The sequence below is a fragment of the Ptychodera flava genome, chromosome 6 (assembly GCF_041260155.1).
Source record: "Ptychodera flava strain L36383 chromosome 6, AS_Pfla_20210202, whole genome shotgun sequence".
NCBI lineage: Eukaryota > Metazoa > Hemichordata > Enteropneusta > Ptychoderidae > Ptychodera > Ptychodera flava.
This window is the reverse complement of record NC_091933.1, coordinates 2,406,065-2,426,505: the sequence shown is the minus strand read 5'-3', so window position 1 is coordinate 2,426,505 and position 20,441 is coordinate 2,406,065. Positions and strand designations below refer to the sequence as shown.

Genomic DNA, 20,441 nt, shown 5'->3' with positions numbered 1-20,441 from the left:
ACAAAGATGTATGAGTGTGTTTGCATGTCTGTGTCTATCTGTGTATCTGTGAATAGTAGCTATAAATGCATGTTTTTCGACTCCTTCACTATTTGAAAGTAGCATGGGCCTTCTCTTACCCTGATTTTAAGTTTGTAGCTGGATTCAGCTAGCTTCTTGAATCAGAGAATGACTTTCTATCATCCAGTTTTTTGGTATTTGTTGAATTGACATTTGATTGGTTATTGATTCTAAGTCTGAATCTATTTCCTTACAAAAGCCATTGATTATACCTCAACTAAATAGTTTTAGATGATATATGACATTGGTCCAAATCTACATTTACGTGAGGATTACCACATTTCATGATACAGGAATAGTGGCTCATGTTACTCATAGGTCAAATTTGAAGTTTGGCAGGCCTGTACTCAATCAGTCTGAAAGAAATTTGGTGCCAACAGATAACAGTTTTCAGAGTTTTATATTGCATTATGTAATTATTGATATATCGCATTATATATTGTCATTTCATCAAACTATGAAAAAATGTTGGCACAGTTCTAGGAAAATTATGTGAAAAAATTCATCATACACTATTTACAATCAAAGTACTAACAAGTCATGATTGATAAATGGTAAAATTATGTATTTGTTTTCATGATGGAAAAATGGCCAGACAAAATTAGCAAATATATCATCAAGTTAAACCCACTGGCCAGTGCAATAATTGACACTTTTCCAGTTGATTTCATATTAAATTGTGAACACAAATTCAAATTTCCAGATTTGTCTAGATAAGGAAAATAATTGTGACATTTTATTTGTGAGGGTATTTTCTTTATTTATCATATTTTTCAGAAATCACCTGTTTTTTGTGCGTGTAAATTAGGTACACATGTTACATAGGATGTTTTCGTTTTAGTTTGTTACTAATCAGAAGAAAATTTATAGTTAAACCTAACCTCTGTGCTTCTGGTAGAACTACATATTTATTCAAGATACTGACCGGTACAAAACTGAATTTGATTGATATCTTCATATCCATATCTGCGTAAATTTATTGTGATTAAAACCAAGGCACAATGTCATGGACATTATTTTTATGTGATTGCAAGAAATGCCTAAAATCATGCATTTCAAGTTCTGTAAAACTCTGACATGTAAAAAAAAGATTCCAAGTTCATTAACATCACATTGATTCATGATTTGTTTCTTCCAGTGGTGTGATAAGGGAGAGTGTGTTAATAAAACACATCCAAAACGACAAGTCAATGGTGGATGGAGTGATTGGGAAAGATATAGTGAATGTTCTAGAACTTGTGGAGGCGGTGTGAAGTCGGCGACAAGAAAATGTGCAAATCCTGTTCCTCAAAATGGTGGCAAATATTGTCTTGGTAGGAGAACAAAATTTAGATCCTGTAACACAAGGGTAAGTTCAAGGTTAGTCTATGGATAGGCAATCAGTTCTGGGTTAGTCTATGGATAGGCAATCAGTTCTGGGTTAGTCTATGGATAGGCAATCAGTTCTGGGTTAGTCTATGGATAGGCAATCAGTTCTGGGTTAGTCTATGGATAGACACTGGGTTAGTCTATGGATAGACAATCAGTTCTGAGTTAGTCTATGGATAGGCAATCAGTTCTGGGTTAGTCTATGGATAGACACTGGGTTAGTCTATGGATAGACAATCAGTTCTGAGTTAGTCTATGGATAGGCAATCAGTTCTGGGTTAGTCTATGGATAGACACTGGGTTAGTCTATGGATAGGCAATCAGTTCTGGGTTAGTCTATGGATAGGCAATCAGTTCTGGGTTAGTCTATGGATAGGCAATCAGTTCTGGGTTAGTCTATGGATAGGCACTGGGTTAGTCTATGGATAGGCAATCAGTTCTGGGTTAGTCTATGGATAGGCAATCAGTTCTGGGTTAGTCTATGGATAGGCAATCAGTTCTGGGTTAGTCTATGGATAGACACTGGGTTAGTCTATGGATAGGCAATCAGTTCTGGGTTAGTCTGTGGATAGGCAATCAGTTCTGGGTTAGTCTATGGATAGACACTGGGTTAGTCTATGGATAGGCAATCAGTTCTGGGTTAGTCTATGGATAGGCAATCAGTTCTGGGTTAGTCTATGGATAGGCAATCAGTTCTGGGTTAGTCTATGGATAGGCACTGGGTTAGTCTATGGATAGGCAATCAGTTCTGGGTTAGTCTATGGATAGGCAATCAGTTCTGGGTTAGTCTATGGATAGGCACTGGGTTAGTCTATGGATAGGCAATCAGTTCTGGGTTAGTCTATGGATAGACACTGGGTTAGTCTATGGATAGGCAATCAGTTCTGGGTTAGTCTATGGATAGGCAATCAGTTCTGGGTTAGTCTATGGATAGGCAATCAGTTCTGGGTTAGTCTATGGATAGGCACTGGGTTAGTCTATGGATAGGCAATCAGTTCTGGGTTAGTCTATGGATAGGCAATCAGTTCTGGGTTAGTCTATGGATAGGCACTGGGTTAGTCTATGGATAGGCAATCAGTTCTGGGTTAGTCTATGGATAGGCACTGGGTTAGTCTATGGATAGGCAATCAGTTCTGGGTTAGTCTATGGATAGGCAATCAGTTTGTGGTTAGTCTATGGATAGGCAACTACCAGTACATCTGTGAAACTTTACTTGAGTGTTTGGATTATGTGTACATCTGTAAAGATCCATTTCTCAATGAAACATGTGTTTTTCATGAAAAGGGTCACAAGAACAAGACAGTAATATGCATACCTATATGCTGTTTATTAGCATTGTTCAGCCATTCCACTATTCATCTGATTTTAAGTGGTGAAAAATGAATCATCTTTACTGGTCTGAGATACACTGTTGGCCGGGCATCCAGTTGATTTTGTGAAACCAACTCTTAGATTCAAATAAAGTATCACCATGAAATCATTTTTGATCATAAATTTGCTATCAAGAGTTTGTATCCTTGTATACAGATTTTTATCACGACTCAAACCAGTATATATAATTAGATAATTTACAAACAAGTGTTTGAATGAAATATGAATTAACATGGACAGTTTTGCTTTTCAGCCTTGTCCTACAGGTCAGCCTGGCTTTAGGGAAAAGCAGTGCTCATCATGGAATGGTCATCACTTTAACTTATACGGACTACCTCCAAATGTTACATGGGTACCAAAATACAGTGGAAGTAAGTGATATATTCACCCACCTGTCAGCTGCCTACCAGTACTTGCATCAGACTATCAGTTATCAATAGTATATTGTGTCATCCTTTCCACATTTTTTAGTCCTTTGGGCCTTTGGCCCAAAGTACTAATGGGATGACGCGGCCTCTGTTGTTGCATACAGTGGGCCGTATGCTGTGGACGCAGGTATCTCAGAAACGCTTCAGTAACTTTTTCTGAAATTTGGTCTGGTGGTCACTTTGGCATGTATCTCAAACGGTCTTTTTTCTTTTTTTGATTGAATCATTTTAAAGTCGCTTTTTTAGCTTTTTGTGAAAACCACTATTTTCAATTTTTCCTCAAAACCACTGATTTGATTATTGTGATATTTGGCATGGGTGTTCGTATAGTTGAAATGCCGTCAGAAATGTTCAAAATTTGGTGATACATGCCTTGTATTATTTTTAACAATATTTTATCCATTTTTATTTTATATTTACTTGATTTTGACTCGCTTTCGTTAAAGCTACCGTCTGCGCATGCGCACAACTCTAGGACAAAATCTGAGTTGAGAATCGAATCGGACGCCATCTTGTTTCTCGGTGTGGGCACATTTTTTACTTTTTGAACGTTTCACTGTGCATATCAATATATTCTATAGTTATGACGTTGACAGTGATGCACTTTTGCGGCTGTCGTGTATTTTTTGGTACGAAAGGCGCCTTTGATCGACTGAAGAATGATGGTACCGGCAGGCATATCAGTTCTACTGAGGAAGTAATCCACTGGCCCGCATAGGTCAGGGACTCACTTAGGGGAGAACCACTTGATTTGTGGGGGGGGGGGTATGGAGGATTTTGAGAAAAAAAATTGTCACCAGGTGAAATAAAAGAAAAAAATAAGCCTGTAATGGCTTTAGAAAAAAAATTCTCATAACAGACAGAAATAAATAAAAAAGGAATTGTCATAATGCAGTTGAAATGAGCAAAATTTTGGAAATCATTCTCATGTGTTCTTTGCTAGCATGCTGCCATAGGCAGCGCAAATGTTTTTACCACAAGCAATTCTCATGTGTTTTTTTTTCCCAGCACTTATGATATAAGCATTCACTACTTTACACCTCAGTGCACTCGATGTTTTCCTTCCCTTTTCTGACCCAAGAAATCATATTTCTGGATTTCTGTTGCAATATCTCAATGGTACAGGCAATATCTAGATGGGACTATTTGACTTCTGTACATTGTGAAAATTGAAAACACAAGACAGGAGTCAATAAACTAGTGTAAAAACCAATATATTATTCTCTCAACATAAATATGTTAGAAAGATTACAAGTTGTAAAAGAAAAATTGAGGAACAACAAATGTAATGAAATACAATGTGTGAGCCTTGTTTCTCTGACCACAAAAGATAACATCTCCCCTGAGAACTTAAAAGGAATTGACTGTTATAAAGAAAAGCAGGTATAGTACTGATCACTGTTGATTTGCCAAAAAAGTGTTCTATAATTTAAAGTTGTATATATACTAGACTTTCCATTTTGTTTTCATTCGTTGGAATGTAAAATGAATATATAAAACCATCCTGTGATATGTGAAACACTGGCTTAATTTGAAAAATTGCACTGCTACTCCATTTGATAAAAAAATTGATGCAGGTGTGACAGTTGAAATTAAAAAATGCTGTCTCTCTGACAAAAAAAGTTCCCATACCCACTTCCTGCATACCCCCCCCCCCGAAATCAAATGGGTCTCTCCTTAATATGCGCATGCGCATATAACAAGTTAGCGTTGTTTTTGCAAGGACCAGCGTTGTTTTTGCAAGGACCAGCTCCTGGCAAGGACTTTGAAAAATCAAACCGACGCTGTCTTGTTTCTCGGTCTTGTGCGAATTTTGACGTTTTGAAGCTTTTAGCATTTATTTGATGATGTTTTGTAAATATGAAGTTCACGGTGATTGTATTTTTGTTGCTGTCATGTATTTTTTTGGCACGAAACGCTCCTTCGTTACCGGCGAATCCATTGCTTTAGCGAGGCAATCCCACCGGCGGCCCGTTAGTAATAGCTGGGTGAGAGCGAGAGAATTCGCTCTGTCCTTCTACCTCCATGTCATAACAAACTAGAGTCGTTTTATGTTGATGTACTGTCCTTTCGAGACAGCGATAACTTTAAGTTTTCTGTTGCTTTTGGTAATTTCGACAGTTGTGTATTGATTTTGACATCATTGTTGAAGACAGTGTGTGCTTTAGACTGTCGACAGTCCTCGTGCCTTCTTTTGACCGGATCCGGAGTCACTTGCGGTAGTAATCCAACGTAGGCGATCGAGCGCCGAAGCATCATTGTTGAAGACAGTGTGTGCTTTAGACTGTCGACAGTCCTCGTGCCTTCTTTTGACCGGATCCGGAGTCACTTGCGGTAGTAATCCAACGTAGGCGATCGAGCGCCGAAGCATCATTGTTGAAGACAGTGTGTGCTTTAGACTGTCGACAGTCCTCGTGCCTTCTTTTGACCGGATCCGGAGTCACTTGCGGTAGTAATCCAACGTAGGCGATCGAGCGCCGAAGGCGCAAGGTCGAGTGCCGAAGGCACGAGCTTGTATAAATACCGAAAGCTACGCGAGACCAAGCAGTACAAGCGACTGGCGGGAGTCTATGTGTGGCGGGAGTCTATGTGTGCTTATGTTGACCGATTTACGCGCACTTCAGAATCACGGCATAATCCGACATGGTAATTTGGCATGATCATCAGATCATACATGATCCGAGATTGCACTTTAGCAAGGTCACGATAACTAATGTGTTTGTTTCACTGTGGTTTAATACCTATAGGGCCTATTTCCACTAAAAGACTATTAGAATTTCCTCCTGGCTACTTTGAAATCGTGCACTGGCATGCATGTAGTTGTCAACATCACTATGCTTGAATGTAGTAGACTCTTACTATGAATATATCGACTGTCACTGCATATTGCATATGTGTGCAAGTCACTCCATATCATATCAAAAAATGTAGTATTGCGACGTTTGAGCTGCCACAAGCCAGAATTTACAGTTTATGAGAAAGTTATCTTACATGTAAAACTCAGTTCTACTGTGAACAAAATGCAAGCTATGTTGCTTAACTATGGTGAATAACATAATATTTTGTACCTATCACCGTGTCAGAAAATCAGAAGGAAACAACCACTCAGACAAACTCTGGTCAGGATGATACTGTCCAATTTTAATATGTCTCTCGGCACACACTAGATACTCATGACTGTAAAACAACATTTCCATATAATTGTATATTCAGTTTTTATATTTAGTTTGCTTTTCACCATATTCTATGTCCTTCCCTGCACTACATAATTCAAAATTAATATTGTTTTTGGCCTATACATACTTGAGGGGTAAGCTTATTTAGTCTCATACATTAAAGATGCACTGTTGACCTTCAGAGTCCAAACTTTTTATCATTGTATTGTAGATAGGTGTACACTCCAAATACTAAGTACAAGTGTGGTGAGTGTAACAAGCAAATGTTTTTTAGTCAATGGCCCAAATTTATTTTCTATTTGATGGACAATTAATACATGTGTAATCAATGCCAACAATCCAGTTTAAGTAATTTGGTTTAGATTAGCCATTGTCCATTATATTACAATAGTTTGTGGCTAAATTTTCTCCCCTTCTGTATCATATAAGTTCACCGTTTCCTGTTTTAGATATTGTTGATCCTATTGAGTTCCATCTCTTATGATTCACTTTCACATTAACTTTCATTTATGTCCAAACAATTTGACTTTTTGCCAGATTTCACATTTATGGCAAATAATAAACAGTAAGGAGGCACAAAGGACGTCGGTGCCCCCGGGCCCCATGTTTTTCAAATTTAAAGTGCTCCTTGAGACTTACAATCAAATGTTTTGTACAAGCGAAAAAGTACTATCCAACTATAGCTCAGTCAACAAGCAACCTAATGAGAGAATCAGTACTTGTACAACAACTGAGAAAGATGATGTCTCACCCATCTTAAAATCTTTTTTTCTTCTCAGTTCATTTGAAAGACAGATGTAAGTTATTTTGCCGAGCTGTTGGAATGTCTTCTTTTTATCAGCTTTCTAAAAAAGTCATTGATGGCACGCCTTGCAGTCCAGATTCAGATGATATATGTGTACAAGGTTTATGTAGGGTAAGGAAAATATAACTGATCTGATTTTGAATTATTCATACTCCTTGGCAACTAACTCCATTCATGTACCCAAGTTGACAAGTCCCTATTGATAACCAATGCAATGTACCAATCAAAGATAGCGCAAGAACAAGAAGCATACTCACTGTGTGCTTCGTTCATCAAATCTTTGTGAACTTTGAACTTCATGGAAAAAACTCTGTTCACAATGGTAGTGTGAAGCAGTTCTGATCAAGTTGAAGCACAATAATGTTGATTTTATTTTCCTCTCTGAAATTTCAAATTTTCATGTGATTTCCAATTTTTTTATTTCTGTGCCCTTTCTCTGACAGAAAGCTGGATGTGATCATGTTTTAAATTCCAAAACAAGGAAAGATTTGTGTGGTGTGTGTGGAGGTGACAACACATCATGTAGAGCTATATCAAATACTTATGACAATGCTGAATACGGTAAGTAATTTCTTCTTTAAATAGAAAAATAGTCTTCATTAAATGTATACACTCTTCATTTTTGTTTGAAATGTGAATGACATTGACATCATCCAAACTAGCCAGAGTAGAGAATTGGCTTGATCATGATTTGTTGATATGCCAGACCAGCTGTCCATCTCCACAGCAAGTAGCTAGAAAATTGATAAACCAAAGTTTGTTTGTTCCCACCATTATCCCGCCTACTGTTTCAATCTCCTCACAGAAAACAGCAAGAAACTTTCATTGGTGTTCACACTGTACGATGACTCCATGGTCTGTGTGCTGTGTACATTCCATCTTCCTTGACTGCTAACTTCATGGATAAAACAATTTGCACAGTGACAAGCCGGTAGCACTAATAAAAAATAAAATGTTATTCTTTGAAATGAAGCTTACATTTTGGAGACCCAAGAATTGTAAAGAGAGTTGAATATGTGATATTTGTATCAGTTGATGTGTGTTGGTGAATGTCATACTTTCTACGTGTGTCAGATTTTAATGAGATGTGAATGATTACATCCACGCAGGGAGTTTGCAGCAATTGAATGTTGATAGCATAGTTGATGCAGTGACTGTCTACTATTATACACCTATCAAAGTTTCTTACAGTAACACTCTTTTCCGTAGAAGATTTGAACATTGTTGTTTAAACAGGGACTTATCAACTTTTGAATGGGAATCTTTTTGGCACCTTGTGTTTTAAACTCGCAAATCTATTCCATGTCAACATTCTCAAAATTGAAGTTATGTAGAAAAAAGGGAACACTTAGATGTGAAACTAGCCTACTCAACAACCCAAATCAATGCAACCTAGAAGTCCAGAAAATCATTAAAAATTTTTTTGTTTAATGTCAAAGAAATTGTATAAATGTCATTATCATTGTCAACTTCTTGTCTACAGGATATAATACAGTTATACGAATACCTTCAGGTGCTAAAAATATTGATATTCGACAACACGGGCATGAGAACAGAATAGACGAAATAGATGACAACTATTTAGGTAAGTAATGTTTCATCTTAATTTTGCACCATCTACCAAAACCTTTCTGTATTTATGGTGAAAAACTTCAGCTTGCAACTTTAAACCAAACTCTCATTGACATTAGTCATAAGTATTCCTGACAAAACAGTAATTTAAATTGACATAATACTACAACAGTGTTGACAAGTTCATTCTTTTGGATGTTTTGTCCGGGCCTTCTCCAGAAGTAAATACATTGACACATTGACAAAAGACTGTCAAAACTCTGAGAAAGCTAGAATCGTAGAATGTTGTTGTTTGGAAATGGTCGGACATTTGAACAGCGTAAGACTAAAGGACAATTGCCCAAACTGAACAGTGCCACAAACCCAAGCAATTCAAGTGGAATCCATATGCTTCACAAAGCCATAAAGATGATTGGGTTCAGTATTCTTATAGTGTGCCAAGAACAATTGCCATTTTTAGAGAAAGAACAACCTGTCAAAACAAATCTGATATATTAGCTCCCATTGCCATGTGTGTGTAAAATGGAGAGCTACTAGAATCAGTTAGCAGATGTCTGTCTGTACGTTTGTATGTCTGTCTGCATGTATGTCCATCCACAGAGATATTTTTGAAATCAAAATAGTAATATAGTGTCATTGACACTATTTTCTACTTTTGGTATAGTCTCTAATTATATTATCTTGGTGCATTGACCTTTTGATTTCAAGCTGATATGATTGTTCTAGTACAGAATCAGAAATTGAGCTGAAGGTTGTGTAATTTTTTTTGTCAAACTTTTTTCAACAATATTGTCAACCATGTAATAAACTTTTTGTCCCTCTAAGCGTACAGCAATACAAATAAACCTGTGTACTTGTTGTCTTTACAGCTTTAATGAACAGCAGAAATGAGTATGTACTGAATGGTTTTTATGCAGTGAGTAGATTTCGACGTGAAATAGAAGTTGCAGGTGCTGTAATACAGTACAGTGGTTCTGACTCTGTTATTGAAAGACTGAATTGTTCAGCAACTGTTCATGAGGATCTTATCCTTCAGGTAAGAAGTCATTCACAGTAATGATTTTCACTTTCCCTCAATATTGGTGACATCATAGCTGTCTTATCCATGACTATTGTAGACATTGTTTGCTATGCTGTTGTTTTTTAAAGGGAAACCTAAGTCCAGCGACATTGACCGTTTATCCCTTCCAAAATCACCCTTGAATAAATGCAGCTCAAATTTGCAACATAATTGCACGCGCCGACGACTACGGAGCGACGAAAAGAGACATTGAAGTAGACGACATTTATGGAAATGAGCTCGGAATTCCATGGGCGCGAAAGGGCTCATGGGAGGAGCGTGCGTGACGTCATCGGCGATACAGACGATTGTAGCTTGCAGCTGAAGGAGTTCTGTAAACAGTTCAGCGCGTTTGTAAGACGACTATGGAGAGTTCGGACTGCGATATTTCTGACATCGAGTATTAATTTTCCCCGACTGAAATCAAACCATACTAATTTGAACCAAGATATCATGAAAGCATCTCCACACATCGTTCATATTTGGTTGTTTGCGTTTTGTGTATGATTCCACGAAGGGAGTCACTGTGCTTATACAGACCCCGAACTGAATTGGAGACACTGAGTGACCCTGCGATCCTTCAACGCTACGTTTCTAAAACATAGTTTTTCTTTACCAGTCGCTTAAAATTAATTTTTGGTTCGTGAATGATACAGAAGGATTGACTGATTGTATGTGTTACCATAGACCCTCGAGGGTCTATGGTGTTACCATGTAAGTCGAGCTTGGCCAGATCTTTAAGGTTGCGATATCTCCGATATGTATCGGAAAATATTTATTCGCGATTCGACAAATCTATAGTGTCGTCTATTTTTCGAAGTTCGTTTCGAACTTAGGAAGTCGGGCTTACTCAGATCTACAAAGTGATGAAATCTCCGATATAGTGGATATTTGCCCGCTATTTAAAAAAGACAGTATCGTCTATTGTTGTAAAGAATGTATTTCATACAAGACCAGCCAAAACTCCCGATGATGTCCGATATGTCCTCTGTTCAAGTCCCGATCGATCGCCAAGTAAAAATGTATTACCTGTACAGAATGTAATTGGTGCAAGGCCCTCCCAAACTCACGGTGATATCCGATCGGCCCTCTCGACGAAGTCCCGATAGTAGTGTATGAAAGTTCGTGTGGACATTTAATGAACAAATGCTTTGCATGTAAAACATGTATTTCGTGCATGAATAAATCTAATAATGTAAAACATACAGTATTCTTGACTACCGGCCATGGATGCTATTTTTGAACTTAGAGTCGGACAGAGGTAGTCGGATCTGTTAGGTGGTGAAATCTCCGATCTACATCGGACATTTACCCTCAATTTGACAATGTATCGTCCAGTATCAGAGTTAAAGTCCTAGGTCGCCGATATTTATCGGATAAATATCTTATTTCGCAGACCCGGCGTGCCGACACCACACAGTGCAAGTAAATCTAGTGACAGTTTTCGGACAGGGTAGTGAATTTCGCTCAAAGCCGTTTCATAAATGACGAGCACTGCGAAATCTTATTACCATATCCTTCGAAACTTTATTGCGCTTATCCTCAAACTGCTAACAGGACGGAAGTGTTATTTAGGGGGTCAAAGTTGCCAAATTGTTGACCCCATGTTGAGTGCGTAGTAATTGGACTGCTATCGCAGTAATCGGACGTCGTATTTGGAATGTGATTATAGGGGCCTAAATATTGATATTTTGAAACTTCAAACCCCCGATTTTCAATTTCGATGTGTTTAGAAAACTGTTTGTAAAAATATGTGATAAATTAGTTACGTCTAATCCATGGACGACGCAACTATAAGCTTATTTCGACGTGTATGGCGCTTAAATATCGGACATGGGCTGTCTCTGTGTGTTGCGTTCGACACCTTGTATCGAACGGTGTGGCTAAGTTTGTAGCCCGAAATAGCTTCTACCGAAAAAATATCCGAAACGGGACAACAGCGTCACTTGACTTAATATGCTGTCACATGACTTGTAAAACACTATCAATACAGAGCGAAGTGAGTACAACGAACAGCATGTCATTAAATGTCCGAAAACCGAGGTCGTCCGAAAACAGCCACACTGAATCGTCTGCATTAGCCTAGGAGTCCCGGCGCAATTGATATTTATCGGGTAAATATAATATCGGCGATTTGTCAGACCCGCCGTGCCGAGACACAATAGGCGAGAAGTCATTCCAGTATATCTTGTTATATCAATATTACCAGAGATAGTCCCGAAATTGCCTATATTTATTGGGTATATATCGGCAATTTCGCAGACCCGGGCTGTCGAGATAAGAGACGCTTTGTGTAGTTTCCGTCTTCGGATTTTAGAGTCCCGAAATCGCCAATATTAATATTTATCTGGTAAAACCGGCGATAGTAGGCTGACTCAGCATGTCAAGATACGAACCGCATTGTGTAGTATAGTCCCGTATCGGTATCAGAATCCTGAAATCCCTTATAAAACAATCATCATGAAAGAAGTAGAACATAACTTTTTATCTTTTAAAGATTTTAAAACTCGCCCGACTTTCTTTTAGCCACTGTCTTCGAAAAAGCTGTTCTGTGGGACGACGATAAAAGCTGACTCAGTTTGTTCTTCCTTGAGTGATTTTTGCACTCAAGTGAACAACAGTTAATCATTTTTTATGCTACTGAGCATAAAAGAGTGGTAACGTGCAGAACTGCACTGCTGCAGTCATAGACTCCAATGCTTTGGTAAGCTGTTACACACGTTCGTGTATCGCCGATGACGTCACGCACGCTCCTCCCATGAGCCCTTTCGCGCCCATGGAATTCCGAGCTCATTTCCATAAATGTCGTCTACTTCAATGTCCCTTTTCGTCGCTCCGTAGTTGTCGGCGCGTGCAATTATGTTGCAAATTTGAGCTGCATTTTATTCAAGGGTGACTTTGGAAGGGATAAACGGTCAATGTCGCTGGACTTAGGTTTCCCTTTAAGTATTTTAAATTAAGAAACCACTATACAGTTCTTTGTAGTACGTTCCCGAAATTCATTTTTAGAGATACCAGTGGTACATGGTCAAAAAAGCCTTTTCTCTGTTCCGTATTATGTCAATAATAACAGTACTCCAATCAAGTCTCAAACTATCTTTCAGCATTATCAGTCTTGCATTATAATTCTCCTGGCAAAGGTAAAGTGGGCTTTTATAACACAAAGTCATGTGCATATTTTTATTTTAGAACAAATAAGTTTGTAGACAGTAGCAGTGAATACAATACAGACCTGCAAAAACAGTATTGATTTCAGACCAGTGATTTAAAAGACTCTGTTCAGTGCACTTTGTTACTATTTGTTTTTGATTTTTTTCATGTACTTTTGGCATTGAAATCTAAAACCAATTATAATGGATGTTTTCCATGGATTGTTGTGTTTTTTCTGTATATAGGTGCTATCAGTTGGAAACCTTACTTCGCCCAATATTAGGTATACATTTACTATTCCAATACCTGGTACTGTTGTGTACGTCTGGGACAAGTACGGTCCATGGGAACCATGCAATGCTATATGCAGTGGTAAGTCAGTTTGACAGCTGTATTGACAGTACAGCGCTGGCAGGCAGTGAAAGACGATGCTCTATGCTGTGTGCAGTGATTTATCAATACATGTAAATATGTGGTTACAATTCATAAATGTGAAAGATTTAGCATTGGAAATTCTTGCCATGTAGGCGGTTGTTTGCTAAAAGTACAGTGGAGCAAATGATCTAAACACAATAATAGTAAGTCCATTCAAAAATTTGAATTGTTCATCACAGCCATACAGGTTTGAATGAGACAGATATATGTAGATGTCATAGTATAAATACTTGCCCTGTAATGTAGAAATGACTGCACTAATAATAGATGGGTGATTTTGGAATTGTGAAACTGAATCGTGTTTTATTCAGGAAGCTCTCCATAATGTGTGTAGATTTTTGTAGCAAGACATCTACGAATGCAAATTAGTCATATTGATGGCGGACATCAATGACTTGTTGAATGAAATAGTCAGGATGTCAGGCAACAAATTGAAATTTAATTGCTTGGAATTGGAAGAACAGCATTGCATGTCACAGTAATGACAGAGAAAACCCACCTTGTTGTGAGAGGGAATTCCTGTGGCATTAAACGATAGCAGGGGAAGATTGGGAATAGAGAGTGAAACCATAAAGATACACTTGGAAACTTACTGACTTTCATCATCTGTATTGCACCATACAGTTCAGCAAAGTACAACTAAGCAATAAACCACACCCAGAGACGGTATACCACCAGATTTTGACCAGTTCATTAGTGAATGCATATATGAAGTGAACTTGACAAAACTGAGTGGTTTACCCATTCCTGAGAAGGTTTATTGCTATCATAATTGAAGGTCTGGGATGAAACATCAAAAAGGGATTTTTCTCTTCGTTGGAGCTCGTGCCTGTTCCAGCCATGCAATATTGTGATAAAGCACAGTTATTTTCACTGTCTTGACCAATCAGATCACAGTATTTATGTGATCAATATACTGGACTGAACTATCGCTTATTATGAATTTATGCAGCAGTTCTTTTATTTCATATGCAAATTTGTTTACAGATTATGAAACAAAACAAGTAAGGAAAGAGAACATAAAGGATATTTTATAGAAGAATTCGTATGATGTTCACTGTGAATCTACTAATAAAATTATCAGTGAAAATGTAACAAAAACAAATTTTACAAACAGCTTTTTTTTTGCCATAAGTACCCATGACATTTTCAATTTATTTTAAAAGTTGTATCTGGTGTGATACTTTGATAAAATGTGAAGTCATTGCACAAGTATTTCAAAAATTTATTATTTTCATTCAGTTTCTTAATGACTTCATGCTGGTTGCTCAAGTGATTGTAAAATTTGCATACAGTGTAAATTTTTAGAGCAAATTTCTCACTTTTGGTCAAACCATCTTCTCTGACATCACTTGAATATTAGCTTTCATATTTTGATTTGTGAGTGCCTGCACATGACTTCATTTAAGTTTAATTTAACAATGTTGAAATTTGACTGTATAAATTTGGGGGCCCATTTCCTCATTTGTCCCCAAACATCTTCATAAACTGGTTTTCTGATAGTTTAAAATTTGATTTGCAAAACTTGCTTTTAATTCTGATCAAATTGGAGCTTGGTGTTATTTTCATTTATATTTTTCTGCAAAGGATAAATAAAAGAGAATCTGTTAAAGAAATAGTTGGCTATGTTTATTGATGGAGATTGTTACAGTTAATGTTGTTGTTCAGTGGAGCTGACATTGCCATCACTTTGTCATCATTAGAGTAAAATGTTGTTCTGTTGCAGGTTTCAAAAGAAGGGAAATTCGTTGTCTTCGAGCAAATGACAGAGTTAAGGTTCCAAATCAACATTGTGACCGTAAAGTACGACCAAGTGAAATAATCTCAAGATGTAACACCAAATGTCGTCTCAGGTATGATTACTCTCTTTTAGACTTGTAAGTTGTATTGAATTTCCATACAACTAACATGTTTTTCGAATACCATTGGCACAGAGGCATATGGATACGATACGTTTCCACAATTTGTCCATTTGTACATATGTGTCAAAGCAACTCTTTCTGTGAAATCACTCAACCAATAGCTTTCAAATTTGTGTAGGTGTTTTGTAGGAAAGACTTACCTTATATTTGATTAAATGATGGGGAAGTTTGCCTGACATGTATTAATCTTGTTCAAATTTCTAAATTTTGGCCCAAATGGTAACAAGATCATGTTATCATATGCCTTTGCCCATATAGCTCTATCCTGATGGCATTTTCCATAATTTTTGGATATGTCACCAGTTTTGGAGTGTTTTCAAACTACATTCGTAACTTGACTAGCCAGTGAACAAACAAAGTCAACAAACAAAGTAGCTGCTGCGTAACCCCAACAGTGTGAAGTCGAAGCGTTTAGAAGAACAAGGATATTTTGGACGCTGAAATACAACTATAATATCTTATGTATCTCTTACAATGAACTATTCCATTGTGATTCCTTTGGTTTTGTATAAGCTCCAGCAAACATTTTAATGTCTACCTACAAAAAGATATTGATTATGCGTTGTTTTTATTTATTTATTCTTTATTCTTTATTTTGGACGATGAGCATGTCTATATATATAAATGATTACAGCATTGGGGGCAAAATGATACAAAAAAGGTGACATCAAGAGAAAAGTCATTTATGGCTTAGACCATGAAGACATATTTCTGTACAAAGAAACTCAGATTAGAAGACTGAATTTATCCATCTTCTCCTCAAGTCAGAAGTGAAGTACACAACATCATACACCTTACGTATAATTAAGTTTTCACTCATAGAAATCCTTTTCATCAAACCGTTGATTTGCTTTCTAAGCAAAACGTCAAAAGTGTCAATCCGATTATATACAGACATTGTGCTGACTGCAGTAGAAATGTCAAGCAGTTACTCAGTAGATGAAGCCAGTTTACATAAATGTTATGGGAACATGTGATAATAGAGATTATATACTCTGCCAAGTGTATCGATGATCAGAGGGGATAACAATAGTGCTGAATTGCAATAGAGCACTGTTGGAATATGCACAAGCTCTAAGTTGGAGAAAAATCCCTTTTTTGATGGTCACACCAAAATTTCAATGTACTATCATATAATACCAATAAACCACCTGAGCATCAGGTATACCACTTGGTTTAAACTAGCTTACACTATGAACTGGTACGCACTTGCTATCGCTGATGCATATATGTCGTGAATTGGTCAATATCTTGTGATATACTTGTTACTATTGGTGGTTTGTTGTTTATTGGTAACTTTCCAGTAAGGGCTATAGTACAGCACATCCTGAATGACCTGTGTGTTTACCTCAAACAAAATGAGCATAATTCACATCATTAAAGTTCAATACAGTCCATGAATACTTAAATGTCAGAAATTGTGATTATATTTGCCTCATCATCACTTTTCTGTTTCATTCCATTTGGTACATTGTGTCCACTTACGTTTCACTGTGATTATTGAAGTTTACAACTTAAATCAGTTTTTATTTTCTATATTTTGTTCAGATGGAGCATCAGTGAAGGTGAATGCTCCGCCAGGTGTGGCGTTGGTCAGAAAACTAGGACATTTACCTGTATCAAAGATCAACGTGTTGGTTCTTCAATTGTTAACAAAGAAAGCTGTAAACATCTCGTCAAACCACCTGCAGTGGTTGAATGTCTTGGAAACTGTCCTGCACGCCATTGGGAATTCAGTGGATGGTCTACAGTAAGTTTATTCATACATTATTGTAAGGAACTTCATTTTTTATACTTGCCTTTAAAGAATGGAATGCGTAAGAAGACAGTATTTAACTGTGTATTGAATTTGCTTGCTGATTACCAAACTCTTTTAGATGTAACCTGGTTTGATTTGAGATCATAGCATATGTTTCTTCATGGTTGAATTTCAGTGTTCTGTCAGCTGTGGTGGGGGCATAATGACAAGAGATGCAGAGTGTCAAGACGATGATCATAATCTCCAAGATGATGAAGAGTGTGAAGAAAGTGAAAGACAAGTTGTTGCACCATGCAATAGACAAGCCTGTCCAGTGTGGACATACACAGAATGGTCAGCAGTATGTACATTTCATAAATTCTCACCATCAGCAATGTCATTATGGATCTTGTTAACAGCCAATGAAAATCTTTGATTTCACTATCCTTGTTGTGGCGGTTTTGTTGTTGTTAAATTAATTTGCTATATTCTGTGCAATTCTTCACTACATGCCATGCTGTCCTTGCCCACTCTTCATCCACAAGGGATGTAATTTATACTCTTTGCCAGCTGTCACATTGAACTTGCCAGACATGACAAGTGACTGATTTCAAAAGAAGTAGTAGAAGAAGTGGCAAAATCTGAATCAACTCATCATGTTGCCATCAGTAAACAGTTTGGTCAATGGTGATTTAGATATGTCATTTTAAGTTTATTGATGTCTGAGAAAGGAGTTGAATTTACCATAATGTGAGAAGTATTGTGTATGAGATGCATGTCCGTTGTCCCTTGCAGTGTTCAGTTACCTGTGGAACTGGTCAGAGATTGAGACATGTACTCTGTCGCTATGGAGATGAATATGTTAGAACATCAGATTGTGACAGTTCTCAGATGCCATCAAGTACACAACGGTGTGATGCAATTGAATGTCCAATATGGTATCCGAGTCAGTGGACTCCAGTAAGTGTCTATATCACTAGTATTTCTTATAATTCATTCTATCAGTGCAAATGGTCAGATTCTTTATTGAAAGATCTGTCAATATGTTGAAAATCACAGTTCAAATCATGCTGATATTTTTATCATACACTGAATGTGTCAATAAACTCCCCCACACTGTTGGTTCAGTGCTACTTAGATGATCTTTGTGGAAAGATGATCTTTGTGGAAAATGCAGGGAAAATAATTTAGAAAAATTGATAAGTAGGACTTCGGTATCAATTTTTATCACACAATGTTTGAAATGGAATTTAGATGGAGTCTAGTTTCAAATAGGTCTTTTACTTTGCTTGCTAAGCCTGTTCGAGAATTTATTGTTAATATATGTGTGTGTGTTAGACAACAATATTATATTTTGATGTTTGTTATTGTCATTGTAAAATGTTGCACCTACTGAATAATATAGGGTTATTCACAAAATACGGCCCTGTATTGACGAGGGCTCAGTGAGTGACGTATTGGACGAGCCGAAGGCAAGTCCAATACGTCACTCACTTAGCCCTCGTCCATACAGGGCCGTATTTTGTGTGTAACCCTATTATTATACACCTCCCTCCATTAATCGTCCGTATAAACTAATTCTATGGTAAATTTTGAGGGATGCGACACGCGCGATATGAGTGGAACGCGCGGGATTGTTGAAATAAAATTGCTACAAACCCCAAACAGGCGCGTCTCCCGTATTCGGGACTCTGCGTACTACACAAAATACGGGAAGTTATTTGATGGTCAAACTCCCATAGGTTACGGCAGTAGGTGTATAATAATACATGATAAATGCATTTCCAAGTTCAGTTCCAGAAAAAGCGGAACGTGCACAACTTTTTGTACAGAAATGATGCTACTACTGCAGATTACAGCCTTGCTTCCAAGATTTGTAGTGAATTGAACATAATTCAATCTGCAGTTATAGAAACAAAAGCACAAATGTAGTCTATTAGAACTTTTTATTCTTTGTGAAACAATGGCTACTTTACCAAAGTATAGGTTTGTGTACACTCTCAATTCAGTAATTTTGAGTTTTGTGTTTTACCTGAAATTGTCTTCCCATTTCAGTGTTCTGTTTCTTGTGGTAGAGGCGTACAGATGAGAGATATAATTTGCAGATTTAGAGAAGGTCATGGACTCACTGATGATAAGTGTGATGCTGCTCTCCGGCCAGCTGACAAACAGGACTGTGTAAAGTCACAATGTCCGGTCACACATACACCAAGTGCAACTTCATACACTGATAGGAGGCCCTCTAGAGTCAGTGATTGGAGAACAGGCGACTGGACAACTGTAAGTTATGTTCTTGCAAGGATTTTTTTTCACTTTTCTGTAGTAAAATGTATTATTTAAATCATGTTGAAAGTGTAAATGAAATAATATCACCACATTATTGACAGATCCATTTATTTAAAATGTAGTGAAATGAATGAATGTGAATGAGGTAAAAGCATACTCATCGTAGTACACAAGCTGTGTGTCAATTAACCAACTTGGAATTTTGGAGATAGTGACACTTTGCAACTAGAAAGATTGATGAGATCACCCACATCCAATTAGTTATTTTAAAGTTGAAAATGTAGTAGTGATGTACATTTTTCCTGTTTTGCATTAGTGTTCAAAAAGCTGCGGTGTTGGAACTCGTGATAGGTACGTAAGCTGTGTTGACCCGTATGGTAGCACCGTTGACGATCAGTATTGTGATCTGCAAGCCAAACCATCACATAGAGAGAATTGTGAAGATAAACCATGTCCATTCTGGAGAACTGGTGAATGGATTGCGGTAAGTTGGAAAATACTTCCATCAGTGTTGCCATGGATTTCTTGTTGTCTAATAATAAATGGACTAACTGCCCAATTAGGTTGCCTTTTGTAGATGTGCTGGCAACATTGTATGTATACTTGTGTCATAACCACAATGACTTAAAAGTAAATAGTTTGATGGTTGTTCAAGCATGAACATTCTCTTGTGTTAATTAATAAAAAATGGAAATGATCATGTTTATTAAAGCTGTGCATCTTTTAAATTTTGAAACAGTGTCCAGTGACGTGCGGGACAGGAACCAGTGGCCGATATGTAGCATGTGTTTACCATGATGGTGTGATTGGCAGTGATGAAGAGTGTGACCAATCAGAAAAACCAATCCAACAAAAACAGTGTAACATCAATGAGTGTGAACAGTATCCTGTGGCTGATATCAGGGACAATACAGTAGCAAAGAGAAGTCAATGGAGAATTGGGCCATGGAGTTCAGTAAGTGGATTTGTGGGCAGAGAAATTTCATCCTCAGATAATTCCATATGTATCCTCTACTTTCTACTCTTTCTTTCTAATCTTTGAGATAACAAGAAAGCCAAACACACAGTAA

The 20,441-nt window shown here is 37.3% G+C and overlaps 1 protein-coding gene across 1 annotated transcript in view; it reads left to right on the top strand.

Moving 5' to 3' along the window:
• The window catches only part of LOC139134581 (A disintegrin and metalloproteinase with thrombospondin motifs 9-like), a 145,742-nt gene that overhangs the window by 85,767 nt on the left and 39,534 nt on the right, over positions 1 to 20,441 (top strand). The window contains exons 14-27 of the mRNA XM_070701491.1: positions 1,199 to 1,408; positions 3,053 to 3,170; positions 7,183 to 7,319; positions 7,652 to 7,769; positions 8,692 to 8,793; positions 9,650 to 9,816; positions 13,236 to 13,362; positions 15,152 to 15,278; positions 16,896 to 17,097; positions 17,282 to 17,446; positions 17,881 to 18,045; positions 19,141 to 19,365; positions 19,688 to 19,855; positions 20,111 to 20,326. Of these exons, the coding sequence (XP_070557592.1) occupies positions 1,199 to 1,408; positions 3,053 to 3,170; positions 7,183 to 7,319; positions 7,652 to 7,769; positions 8,692 to 8,793; positions 9,650 to 9,816; positions 13,236 to 13,362; positions 15,152 to 15,278; positions 16,896 to 17,097; positions 17,282 to 17,446; positions 17,881 to 18,045; positions 19,141 to 19,365; positions 19,688 to 19,855; positions 20,111 to 20,326 (2,247 nt within the window). The remainder of the gene's footprint in view (positions 1 to 1,198; positions 1,409 to 3,052; positions 3,171 to 7,182; positions 7,320 to 7,651; positions 7,770 to 8,691; positions 8,794 to 9,649; positions 9,817 to 13,235; positions 13,363 to 15,151; positions 15,279 to 16,895; positions 17,098 to 17,281; positions 17,447 to 17,880; positions 18,046 to 19,140; positions 19,366 to 19,687; positions 19,856 to 20,110; positions 20,327 to 20,441) is intronic.